Here is a 13,588-nt window from a genome sequence, read left to right on the forward strand (position 1 = left end):
GCCGGGCGATGCGGTTCGAATGATCTTAATGATCCCAAGCTTTCCCAATCATTCAGTGCCGCTGTGTATTTGCCACCTAATTTCTTCCCAACCACCCTAAACTGAAAATAAAGTGCTGTTTAATAAACACCGCTCAGCATTTCATTTCCCTGAATGTTCTGGTAGCGACTGCTAATTATTCCGATGATTTCCCCCCTCTGTAATTATTCAGAACCAGCTATTCACGGATCCCTCCATTGACTTGGATATCCGTACAAACGCACGCTGAAATATGGATATATTTTGGTGTCCTATTGAAAATTCAATAGGATCCAATTTCAGTCGCTGTTGCCTTCCCCCCGTGCCTCCCCTCTCCAATTTGCTGATGCTCCAGCTGCACGGTGGAGAAGAAAGGATGCAGCGTCTCACGCAGACGTAAACAACGCCGTCCAACTGCAACGGGGCGAGAAAAATTACTTCCTTGTGCTCCTGGATGCTCCTGACAAGAGCTGCCTCTTTTTCTTTCTGTGTTTTTTTTTCTCCTTTTTTTTTTCTTTTTTTTTTCTACTACATTTGATTTTCCAGCAGTGCTGGGTGCTGGGGGGGGGGGTTGAGCAGGGAGTGCTGTCTTTTGGGGTGTCTGGACATGCTGAAGTTGCAGATAGGGATTTCTGAAGGTTTGTTGGCTAAATGGGGGCTGCTGTTGTGGGGCTGCCCTACTTGCACTTCCCTTTTGGGGAGGGGATGCATTCAGCCCATTCCAGCTCTGTAGGTGTTGGGACATAAAGGGGACTATGGGCTCCTCTGTTTCCCTACATGCCCAGCAGATCGCTGAGTCTGTGCTCCCTCTCCAAGGCCTGGAGAGGGCAAAATGGGGGTGAAATACCAAGTTACATAGAGGTGTGTATGGCTGGGTCACCCTCAAGAACAGGCACATTCACACAGAGTAGCAAAGCCCCTCTATCTCCTCGAGCCATCTGTTTGCAGAGCTTTGGCCCATGCAGCAGTGCCTCTTCCCTGGGTGGACTTAGTGCCTGCTTGTAATCCGTGGGTAAACAGCCCTGTGAGCTGTGATAAGGAACCGTGTGGGAAAACCATTGCTGTAAATGGTGGGAATAAGGAATGTAGTTTGTCTAGGGGAAGGAGCAAATGAAGAGGTGAGCAGATCTTTTGCTGGGTCCAGCCCTGTTGTTTCACTTGTGTTGCATCTTGCTTGGAACTGGGAGAGCTTTATTCTCTGAGTCATTTAGATGAGTGGTTCTCATGCATCAGGTGTGTGCAGCCCTGTGATGCTCAGGGACTGACAGCAGGGCTGGGCAGGTTGTTGGGTTTGCAAGCAGCCATCCCATGTCTGAATGTGCACCTCGACGCAGCCCTTTCTCCATCCATTTGTTCTTTCTGCTTCTTCTACCATGAAGATCACGTTGTCCCGCAGCACGTAGTTCAAATTTAAAGGGAAAACAACGTGCCCTGAATGAGCAGCCCTGGCTGGAGGCTGTTCCAGGCACTGGGGCGAGGTGGTGGCCCACTGCCCTGTTAGCACATGGCATTACTGTGTTTAATGTACTCAGTGCTAATCTTTCTCCAAACAGAAGCGATCTTGCTGAGTTCAGCACTGAAGGAGCAATAACCAACGGAGGAGATGAGATTAAGAAAACTCACAAGAATCAAATGTGCTGGAAAGGGCTGGGGAAGCGCCAGGGGCAATGCAGTAAATGACCTCCCAGGGAATTAGGACAAATAAAACCACGGCCTGTCTCTTCACCAAGGCACCGTATGGCAATGCCTTCACCCTCCCCCTCCCTGCTATGACCACAGATGATGCTGTCAGGGTTATTTCTGCACCAGAGCGCAGCAAACGCTGTGAGATGAGCAATGCAACAGGGCTGCAATGAGGGATCTGCATGGCTGCATTCAGCAAAACCAGGCTCTGGAGCTCCAGGTTTGCTGCTTCAGTTGGTGGTAACATAAGGTGCTTTACTCAGGTGGTTGGGCCCATTGGGTTTGGTTTGCAGCAGTGTGGAGGTGTGCACCCTGTGATGTGGGGCTGCTGGGGCTCTCCCCATTGCTGTAGGACGTCCTTCATGGAGCCTGGGCATCCCCATGCACCCCACCAGCACTCGCTGCCTTCGATCCCGACCCTGCGCCGTGTGGGCTGCAGGCACGGCTTGGCAGTGATGTATTTACTACAATTACCATCTCTCTTCCCAGAGGAGGAAAAAATAGATGAATAATATGTTTTGAAGGTGTCATGGAGTGAAAGCAAGAGAGGAGCTTGAGCCTGAACTTATGAATAACTTATAGGCTTCCTCCCTCCGTGCAGTCACTCCATTTGGGCTTATCTTTCCTGCCCGTAGGAGGTGTAATTAAAGGAGCAAAGCTGGGCACAGCGCTCGTCTGTCTGGCTCCGTGTGTGCAAGGTGCCACCGAGCCTTAGTGGGGCTGAGGGGGGGAGGCTGTATGACTTTGCACCACCCTTCAGCAGGGAAAATGGTGTTGGTGCATTAGTTGTGATCTCTGTGCTAAGGCACCATTGGCACTGATGTCACCTTGTGCAGAGGGGGAAGCCTGATCTATTGCAATCTGGGGAGCTTGAGCTCTGACACCATTGGGAATTCCCTTCCTGACCTCAGGTGATGACTTGGCCTTCCCCAGCTTTGCTCGCTTCCCCTCCATAAAACCAATTTGCTCTTGTCTCAACACTTCTCTTCCTCTGTTTTGACTCCAGCAGCTCAAGGGAGGGGATTGTATTTGAGCGGGTGCACACACAGAGCGGTGCATAATGGAGCTGGGATCTTATCAGCAGCTTGTGAGTGCTATTGTAATGCATATTGTAATTATAGGTGTGTATGTGGAGGGATGATGGAAAAGAAAAAAGAAATAGAATGAAACAGGGCATTTCCTTCTGGGGAAAAAAAGAGTGAAATAAAGGCACGCCTGGGACTGGGTCAGCTCAGCAAGAAATGCCTGTTAGAAATGATGCAGTGCTGCTCAGCAAGGTCAGTGTTGTTGGAGCCACTTGGAGGCTTCCTTCCTAAACTGCATTGAGGGGTGGCAGGGCGTGCAGGCTGTTGGGTGATGCAGGCTGTTGGGTGATGCAGGCTGTTGGGTGATGCAGACTATTAGGTGATGCAGGCTGTTGGGTGATGTGTTGTGATTTCACCCTTCAGGTTGTGGATAAAAACTAAACTTTTGCAGTGACTTTGCCCATCCAATTCCTCCCTCCCCTCTCTCTCTGCATGGAGGTGCAGCATCCCTCCTTAACGCCACATCCGTGTGTGGTTTGCAATGAGTAACTCCCTCCCCGTCCCCTATCTGGGGAGCACAGCCCTGCTATCTGTGCATTCCTATCTCTGTGTATAGATACGGGCGAGGTAATGGATATCAGGCTGTTGTTGCACGGCATCGTGTTGAACATCACCTGCTGTTTGACATGAGGAGCTGATGTTGTGCAGAGCCATGAACTCAAAGGCTCCTTCAGAGCCATTCAGGTGCATTGGGTAAATAGATGTGCCCTGAACGAGTGCTGTGTGGATTAATAATGCATGGAGCACATCTTGGGGCTGCTCGTGAGCTGCTCTGCTCGGGCACATGGGTGGGAAGTTTGGTTTTTGGAGGAGAAGGTGCTGCTAATCAACCCAATGGGGTGGTTCTCCAGGTGCTGTAATAGCTGGGGCTGTGTGGGGTGTCACCTCAAACAACAGAATGCACCACTAATGAAATGCTGAATGTTTAACACAGCGTTATTTGTTTGCCTGGTGGGAAGGAGGGATCTCAAGGTTTGGTGCTTCCACTTTTCTCAGTGTGGGACAAGTGCTGGGTAGGATCAATGCGTGGCGTTGGTGTGTGGGTTTGGTCCTTTTAGGGTCAGAGGAAGGGCTGCCTCAATGAATGAGCTCCAGATACAGCATCACAGCCTGGAAAACACCTCTCAGATCCCCACTGTACCCACTGCCCACATCCCCATCACCTCCAGAGGCACCGTGCAATGAGTTATTGGTGCACACACCCTATACAAGCAGCAGTGTGTCCCTGGGGTCGGATCGGATCCGGGCCGTGTTGGGGCAGCTCGGATCGGCCCCGCGGCGGCGCTGGCGGTGTGATGCGATGCGATGTGATGCGGTGCGGTGCGGGGCGATGCGGGGCGGCTCCGGAGGCTGCGCGGAGCCAATGAGCGGCGCGGGGCGGGTGCGGTGCGCGGCCGGCGGCGTGCGGAGCCCGGGCGGCGTGTGCGGGCCGGAGCGGCGGGCACGCAGCGCCTGTCCTCGCACCTTGCCGCCCCTTCCGACCCCCCTTCCCCCTCCCCCCTCCTTTTTTTACGAGAATGCATTACGGGCCATAGCTGAACACCTCGGACGTCTGCGATTGCAGTAAGGCGTTGGGAGTTGAGGGGGATATTTTAGGCGTTGACATGTTGGCAGCAGTTATTTCCCCCCATCCTGCGGCGCTTTTTTTTTTTTTCCCTTTTTTTTTTTTTTTTTTTCCCCTTTACCCCTATTATTTATTTTTTCCTGTGGGAATTTCTTTTTTTCCCTATTTTCCTATACATTTTTTTTTTTTCTTGCACCTCTCCTATTTTTCCGCGCTTCGCTCTGGGAAACGCTGGATTGTAACCGTCTCCCTGGCGGCAGGCAGTGAGCGGGGGAAGGAAGGGGGAAGCACGCAGCTCCGAATATGGCCCAGGCGAAAATGCAGCACCCCGTCTCATGGGTGATCTTCGCCGGGATGGCCGCACTCCTCCTCTTCCAAGGTAGGGGGGGGCGGCGGTGCGTGATCCCATACCGACATCATGGGGGCGAGACCCCCAGCAGGGGGTGTGTGTGTGGGGGGGAAGAGGCATCTGGGATGGGGTCCCCGTGTCCCCTGAGTTGTGGGGGATGCAGCACGGTGACATCTCCCGCCCTGTGTCCCCCCCCCTCACTTTGGGCTATGGAAGAACTTCTTGGTTTTTGGGGAGAGGGGATGCTGGGCGGTGCCGAGCAGCTCTGCCATCCCCAGCAGCACAACTTGGCTCCTGGAGGAGCCGTGCATCCAACAGGCAATGGGCACAGGGACGTTCATGGCCCCTCTGTGCTGCTTTTCTGTCTCCTCCACCAGCCCCCCCCCTTGGCTTTGCTTTGCTGGATCTGCCTGCAAGGTCGTCCCAAAAACTCGGTGCAACCCGAGGGTTGAGGAGTTGGGGAATCTGTGGTTTGGTGCCGAGCTGTTTGCTCACACCCTGCGGCTGCTGGGGGGGGTTTCCAAACAATATGTAACGTGTGTGTGTATATAAATATATACTTTATATATGATGAAGCAAAGGGTGGGGGGGAGAGGGGGGAGGATGAGGCAGGAGCCAGCCCCAGCTGGCCAACAGCACCAGGCTGTCAGTCTGTGTTAGTCTCCTCGCAGCCATCTGGAGGGGCTGTAGTAGCAGGGTTCCCTGCGGGGGATCACATCCTGCACCGGCTGCTTGGGCTGAAGAAAAGGGGGGATGAAGCCAGATCGTCCCCCCGAGCCCCATTGGGGATGTATGATTCTGAGGGCTTCGGTTGCCCTGAGGGGTTTTTGGGGTGAGGGCAGCCCTGGAGATGAGGATGCGTTTGCACAGGGGGTGGCATTGCAGTGGGAAAGCTGCAGCTGTCCTGGTGGCTGCTGTGGGCAGGGGGCAGCGTTTGGGTGCTGTGTGCCCTGAGCATCCCTGCTTGGTTCACCCTCTGTGCAGCAGGACCCTGTGTGGGGCTGTGCCCCAGCAAAGCAAGGGGAGATGGGCAGCACTCAAACTTCTCTCTGCTGGGCCTGCTGTTATAGGGAGAGCCGCTGGGATGGAGTGGTGCGGGCTGCTTAGCATGCACAGCACACAGCGAGGCATCGCTCCTCTTCGCCTTCCTCCCATCGCCCTCCTCAAGCTCCCGCTGCCTGTGATGCCTGGCAATGCTGGCACTCTGCATCCTGCTCCTCCTGGGGCTGCCACCTCCATGGGGAGCCCATGCTGTGCTGTGGGCATCTGTCCTTCTCCTTGCTTCCTTGATGCAGAATCCGTGCCTCTTTTAGTGCTCGCTTCCGTCTCCTTGCAGCTCTATTCCCTGCTCATCTCTCATGCTTCTCTTCATTCTTCCATCAAAGCTTGCAGATCAAAAAGTTGTGATTTTTTTTCCCCTTCTTCTCGGTTTTTATTCTCTCTGCAGCAGAGCAGTGTGGGGGGGTGGGCTGTCTCCCCCTAACTAAAATCCTTTGCACCAACCCCCCCCCCTTGCACTTAGTCCTGCATGCAATGTGGGTCCCATAAGACCCTGAGTCACTGCTGGGTGGGAGCAGCTGGAGCTGCAGCACAGTGTGGGCTGGGGGGGACACGGAGCTGTGGGGTGGGGGGAAAAGGCAGCCAAAAGTTTGGGCAGCTTTTGGATGCTGCATGGGAGGGGATCCCCATGGGAGGCTGCGTTGCGTAATTGTGTTTGAAAGAGTCATTGCAAGGAAATAAACTCAGCAGCAAAAGTCATTTTTGGTTTTTAGCAAGAACTTTCCAAGTGTATTTTGAGCAATTTGGGCATCCATTCAGCCCCAGAGGGAACGTGTGTGCATTTCCATGTGTGTGTGCATTGGCAGATATGCAGCACCCCCCCTGCTGCTGTCGTGATCCTTTCCGCTATTCACAGTATGTCTTTGAATTGTAACTTTCCTACCTGATGGTGGAACTGGTTTGTGGCTGAAAGCACGAAAATTGTTGTCATGCAGGAGAGGGGGAAAAAAAAAACACCCGACCAATAACTGTTTTGCACATCACTACTCCAAACAGCTCGAGAGATCCGTGCTGCCCTCTGCGGCAGTTTGTCAATACTCCGGGTCATTTACCTATTTGCAGCCAAACAAACAATAAGGAGAGTGGCTGGTGAGTGCGCTTGAGAGTGGAGAGGAGTGTGAAGTGGGGTAATCCAGGAGTGCTTGGCCGCCTGTATTTATGCAATCATCCATAGGTCTGCAGCTTTTGCTGTTGGTTTTCTTTCCCTTTCCCCTGGTGCTGGGCATGTAGGGAGCCAAGGGCTCCAGCCCCAGTGCTGGGGGATAAATGCTGCTTGCAATGCAGCGACCCACAGCTCATGTGTGTGTTATGAATAGTGGCAGTGGGGATGGTGGAGCAGGCTTGGAGGCCACGTTCTCTCATGCCATAGCAAAGGGATGCTTGTGGCTGTGCCCTTATTGCCACCCAGCTGTGCTTCCCAATGGGGGAAGGAGGAACTCCTCACTCAGCCACGCACGAAGGGATTAACCAGGCTAAAAGGTCAGCAAAGATTTAACCAGGCCTTTAGCATCGGTAAGCCAAGAATTATGGGAATTTGATTTACAAATTAGCATAAAGACCTTATTCTAAGTAAGTTCGCACGCTGCAATAGGGATGTGAAATAATAGCATGTGTCAACATCATACGCCGAGCAATCCTCGCTCAGGAGAATTATCTGCCCCCTCAATTGGTTGAGTTGCAGGTGGTTCCTGTAGGGGAACGTGGCAGCACAGAGACATTGAGAAGGGCTGGGGAACGTGACGTGGGATGGAGGGCGTGAGGGAAACCCTGCAGCTCCTGCACGGAGGTAATTGCACTAATGAATGTGTATCAGAAAAATTACGTGTATCGACGTCTTCTGGTGAACACCCGGATTTATTGCGCCCGGGGGAGATGCTGGATGTGGCTTCTTTGGTGGTTTAATGGTTACCACGCGGGTCAATAAAATGTGATATTCACCCCAACGGCAGAAAATAGCTATTTAATAGGTAATAACAGTAATAATCAATACTGACATGATTAGATAACCTAGTTAGGTGTAGTACATAAAAGAGGGGGGTGATGTGTGGGTACTCGATGGCCTGATTTGGAGCATGGCTGAACGTCTGTCACTCTGGTTGATTCTAAGTGGAGCTGTAAGCAGGGATCCGACTCCTCTGGAAACCAGGCTGCTGCTGGGCATTAATTGGCACATTTTTAAGACTCAGCAGAGTGAACAGGAACCCCAGACCTTTGTCATGGGAAGGGTGCACTGTGTGTGAATGGGACGGAACCGAAGGCATTGGGTTGGCACATGGAGGGAGCTGAGGTTCAGATGAATTTGTGATGTATCAGAGGGGCCGTTCCAGGCAGCTCCCTGCCGATAGTTGTGTGCTCTGGGAGCTGCCATCAGTTTTGGGGTGTCCCAATGCTCAGTGAAAACCACTTTTTTTTGCTCATCTCATTTGGACCAGCACAGTAACCCTGGCTGCTGGTTATTCCATCTGCCTGTTGTGCTCGCCCTGTTGTGCGTGAGATGAGCACATTTGATATTCCAAGTGTCTGCTTCGTTTATTTCTGTTGCTGTTTTTGCTTAAAAATATCCATATTTGTGATTTCCTTCCCCCCAATTTATTTTTTCCTCCATGAGAAGAATTGATCACTTGACAGATCTGGGTCAAGGCAGCAGGCAGGGCTGGCTGTGATAAGCCAGGGTGGAGGTGCAGCCAGTGTGCCATGGAGAAGATGTCCTTATGGCCATGGTGTCAGAAATAAACCTTTTGGCATTTCTTCCCCAACTTCTGAAGGGGCAGGGAGGATGGATACATTTTCTTTGCCTGTTTCCAAGCCCAGTGGGTGTCTTTACTTGAGGAAGGTGAAAGTGGTTGGTTTTGGGTTGTCGGTTGTGCTCCTTTGATGCGTGGTGTCAAATCCGCTTTTGCACGGTGGAACCAAGCCACGATCCCTCAGATGTTGATGGCAAAGGCTCGCGGCTGCCTTGGAGCTGTGAGTTGGGCTGGAGCTCTTGGTTTCAACTAGAGGCCAAGAGGAGCAAGATGCCAATTTTGGGGATTCAGAAACCCAAGCAGTGCTGATGTCTCCATCTTCATCCAGCACCGCTGCATGTGCATCTTCTCCTTCCTTCAAGTAGCAAAGAGCGCAGAGGATGAGCCCTCCATCACCGCATCCCTGGGGCACCCTGATCCCAGCTGCAGGAGCCCTTTTGCACAGTGCATGCTGTGCTGCTGGTACATTCAGGGCTGCATCCACCTCCCTCTGCCTTCCCCACGCACGCACCTCGCTCCTGGTTAATAATAAATCAGAGGTGCTGCCTTCAGTGTGCTCTTATCTCCTGCCAAGAAGGATAGCATGGATTTTTGATGCGCTTACAGTTAATATGTCCGATGCTGAAAGCTGTTGTAAATTAATTGACCCTTTGACCCGCCTTGTCCCGCTGGCTGTTCCCACTAAAGGCAGAGCTCCGTTCTTTGCAACCTCCCCCCCTCTGCTTTTCCCTTCCTCCACCTCCTGCATGCTTTGCTTGCTGAGCAGGGCTGGGTGATGGGGAGTGTGGCTCTGTGTATTTACCTTAAAACACCTGGGGCTGCTGATGGAGCTGGTGGAGCTTCATCCCTGCAGACACCCACGGTCAGGCTGGACGGGGCTCTGAGCACCAGATGGAGCTATGGGTGTCCCTGTTTGTTGCAGGGAATGGGACCAGATGGCCTTTAAGGTCCCGTCCAACTCAAACCATTCAGTGGGAGCTTGGTTCTGCCTGAATCCTGCAGTGATTTGGGCTTGTTGCGTGCTGCATCCTCACCTTGTCTTTAGACACCACCTCTTGCCTCTCTTCTCACTTGCTCTATCTTCTATTCCCTTTACAAATGGAGTCTTTACCCCACAGTGCGATTGTGCACCATTGAGCATGAAGAAAGCTCCTTCCCAAGCTAATCCAAGCCTGCAGCACCCCATAACCCTCAGGTGTGCCCTGCTGTGACTCACAGTGGGAAACCCCACAGGAAATTGTGTAATGTTGGAAACAGGGGAAGTTTTCATCATTCAAAGGCACGGATAGAAAAACGTGGGGGAAATAGGGATTGATTTCAAGTATCTTTTTTTTTTTTTGCTCCAGCTCCGAGCTTGCTTATGTGCAAAGTTGTGAAGTTATTTCAAACAAAATAGCAATCCGAGGGCGGCGTTCCAGCAGTACAGCAGAGCCTGCAGTCTCGCGCCTCGTTCCGCTTCTTTATTGTTAGTATTATTATTGCTTCTTCAAAACAGACCCTCTGCTAATGTTTCGGTTCTGTCAGAAGCGGGAGTTCTTGATGTAAAGACCTGGTTTGAAAGCCAACTCCAACCCGCCTCATTGGAAGCACGACAAGCACTTGAAGTGGCGAAGCAAGGTTCATTAATACTGCAGCATTATCTGGCCCTTTGAGCGTGGCTGTATGTATTGTTTCCCCCCTCTTTGGGAGGCTGTCTGGTGGATAACGCTGAGTTGCTGGGTTTGTTTGGTTGCTTTCAGGCTTTATTCCTATTCTGCAGGACAGATGGTATGAAGAGATGAGAGGGTGCCTACATGAGGCTTCTTGCTCGGTCAGTCCCCGAAGCCGGCACCGGGGTTTTGATGGCAATCCAAGGAGCGACAGGGCTGGTTTTGGCTTTGGCATGAGTGACATCTCTCTTAATGAGGCTCTTTTTGGAACAGTGCTGCGGGCAGCGGGAGCCGCTGGTCAGCCAAGCTGTCACTGAATGCAGCATGGAAAAAAATGGTATTATTTATTGTTTATGCTTTCTGCTGCTTTGCTACCCGTCAACACTTCCCGTTGTAGGTTCTCAGCTTCAAAACCTGACATCACATTAGCAGCCGGCTCCAGAGCCCCCAAATAATGCATAAACTATGATTATTCCTTCTGATCCACTTGTGTTTATGTAAATGGCTGGAAAAGCGGTTTTTGGCTTATTTCAGAAGCTTAAGGGATTCATAGCAAGCCTATTATTGAAAAATCAGAAAGTGAAAAAGCAACTTCTGAGACGAGGAATTAGCAGCTCAATGGCTGCATGCGTTGCGCTGCCTGTGCGGCTCCAGCAATGGCACAGCTGGGAATTCCCTTTGGGATTCACTGCCACCCACACGGCAACAGGTTGTGCGTGGAGCTGGGATGCTCTGTGGGTTGTACAGGCTGGGATGGGGGATGCACACAAGGGATGTCCATTGCAAGGTGCTGGGGGACCCCTGTGTGCCCCATGTGGGTCTCACCTCCATGCATGACCTTCATCCCTCTGCCCCATTGAGGATTCAGATATTAGGCTCATCCTCCTCAGGGCCCCTCTGGCTGCCCCGCTGTCTCATCCCTCTTCTCCTGCTGCTTTTCTTTCCCTGCTTCGGTCCCTTTCCCCCCTTCCTTATGTTAATTTCCCACCTGAGCACCAAGTACTTTATAAATAGCAAATCTGAAATGAATTTCCTAGCAGCAATCATTATCTCCCTCGACAGCCATTAAACATTCACACAAGCAGAGCAAAATGACAAAGGGGATTGATTTTTACAGTATGTTGGGGGGGGTGGGTGGAAGAAAGGAAATATGTTGACAAGGCTCTTTTTTTCCCCCCCCCCCTTCTCTCCCTCCTCCCTCCCAGATCCTCGATCTCGAGGAATTTAACATCACCCAGCAACTCTCTGCTTGGAGAGGGCAAAGTGGGGGGATAAAAACATAGGAATTAACGTAAGAAAAGCCCTCTCCCAGCCTTGCTGCACTCTGCCAGCTGGTAAACACGGAGCTGGAGGGGTGGGATGGGGGGGGGGGCTCCGTCCCTGCAGAACAAATGTGTTGATGCTGAAGTCGGGAGCGGGCGAGCTGCTGCCGTATGAGGCACTGTAGCTGAAAATTTAACTTTGATTTCAATTTTCATATTTGTCAGCAATAATTAGATTCAAGAAATGTTTTTGCCGCTGTTCTAAAATACTAATAAGTAGGAGCCTTTGTAGTAGGGCTAATGGAGTCTTTTTTTTCCTAGTGGGCTAGAAAAATTCCATTAAAGGGGAAAGTCATACTATATTACCGTGCTTCAACATGCATTGGCTCCGCCACCACCGTAATATCTATGCTGGGAGACAGCAGCTCTCACTTCTGGCTGTGGGAATGGGGCTGGCATTGCAGCTGGGCTCTTTGGGGGCTCTTTTAGAGCAGTTGAAGGCTCTCAAAGCACTCATGGGATGATATTGCATTGGTCCCCTGGCTGGTTCCTGCTGTTCCCTGTTCTCAGTGTTTCAAATCCATATGGGATTTTTGAAGGTTGTTTATGGGATTTTTGAAGGTGGTTTATGGGATTCCCCTTTGCTGTGCTCCTCCATAGGGGAAATGAAATGCCTCTTCTGCTGCAGCCCTGACTGCTGTGTGCATGGATGTCTTTGCTGCCATGTGCTGCGTCTCATCCCCGAGCGATGCCCTAAAATAAAGAGAGATTAAATTTGCTGCCGATGTGCACAGCAAATGGGGGAAGCTCTGAGTTGCGTCGTTCTCGAGTTACTTCAGCCTATTAAGCAAACAAAAGCACTTGTGGAGTGAGAAATGGAAAGGGCCGGTGCGGCCCGATTAATCCTGGCTGTACAATTCCATTAATAAGCCAGCTTTTAATAGGTGGCTCTTTCCAGGAGCTGCTGGGACGAAGAATTGATGCATTCGCTGTAATTGTGTTGCGACTAATAGGATATGAAGAAAATTGTATGGAGAACCTGTTCTTTTGCCACCGTTTTCCAATCAGCTGAAATAATGCCTTGCTCCGGAGGAGCCCACAGGGCAATGATACTGAAATCTCAGCAGCAGTGTCTTCAATTCCAGCACAGGTGGGGATGCAGGGAGTGGAGATGGGAGCTCAGGGATCCCTAGGAAGGAGGTTTTGTAGCATGGGGACACCCCTTACATCCCCCTCCATCCCCCATGTTGTCAGTACAAGGGCCCTTTGCAGTCGCTGTGCTTCCTTTTGAGGGCAGCCCAGGTTGTCACATCTGGAGGAGCAAATGTTGGAGAGAAGGAAACACGAAGCTGATGGCTGCAAAATGCTGACAGCCTCTGGTTCCTGCTGCCTCTGTGCTGGGCAACCCGGAGAAGTTTGTGTCTGCTGCAGAGCTGATTGGGGGCTGTTTGTTTTTCCCCTCTTCCTCGCCATTTGTATGCACACTCTGACCCTTGGCTGGGAGCAGGCTGCAAAGTACAAAAGCAGGGGGAGCCGAGGTATGGTTCAGCTGAAATCCCCGGGGAGACAGATGTGATTGCCTTACAGAAATGGCTCCAATAAGGCCAGAAAGGGATATTGCTTTTATAGCTTTTGGGATATAAAACATTTAGGAAACGTGATTGACTGGCAGAGCCTAATTTATCATGTGCCCGTTTCTCCCTCTCTCCCCACCCCAACACAGCAGTGTGTTCCAATGGGCACAGCCGTGAACAACCTCTTGTGCACGTAACAGTGTGCAAACCAGCATTGCTGCTGTGTGCACGTGCACACCCGGCACACGTTCCCTCTGCTCCTGACTCCTTGTCCCTCCACCCGTGTCATGGATTTATCATCATTCTGCTAAGCGCTGGAACTCCTGTGGCTATTTATAATTAATGCTCAGAAACCTGCCAATCCATTTAATGACACTAGGAGGTCACGGCCTCCCTTATAGCTTCCCATTAATCATCATTAGAACAGTTCTGGGTTTTTTACATTCTTTTTAAATGTTAATTCACCTTTATAATGCTCCTTTCAGCTATGACTGTAAAGGGAGACTCTGTATGTGACTCCAGACTGTCTTGCGAGTGTGTGCAGGTGAAAGGCACAGTGGGACGATTGCACTTGATAAAGTCTCTTTGGATGGCTCCCGCT

General features: G+C 51.4%; 1 protein-coding gene across 2 annotated transcripts in view; it reads left to right on the forward strand.

Annotated features, from left to right (window-relative positions):
- The window catches only part of LOC107324282 (protein CEPU-1), a 267,820-nt gene that overhangs the window by 50,272 nt on the left and 203,960 nt on the right, over positions 1 to 13,588 (forward strand). Inside the window, exon 1 of one of the 2 annotated variants that reach the window (XM_015884187.2) lies at positions 4,484 to 4,729. The exons of the other annotated variant lie outside the window; for it this stretch is intronic. Coding sequence (XP_015739673.1) covers positions 4,654 to 4,729 — 76 coding nt within the window. The 5' untranslated portion in view covers positions 4,484 to 4,653. Of the gene's footprint in view, positions 1 to 4,483; positions 4,730 to 13,588 lie in introns of those variants that run through there. 2 annotated transcript variants of the gene reach the window in all.

Source organism: Coturnix japonica, chromosome 24 (genome assembly GCF_001577835.2).
Source record: "Coturnix japonica isolate 7356 chromosome 24, Coturnix japonica 2.1, whole genome shotgun sequence".
Lineage (NCBI taxonomy): Eukaryota > Metazoa > Chordata > Aves > Galliformes > Phasianidae > Coturnix > Coturnix japonica.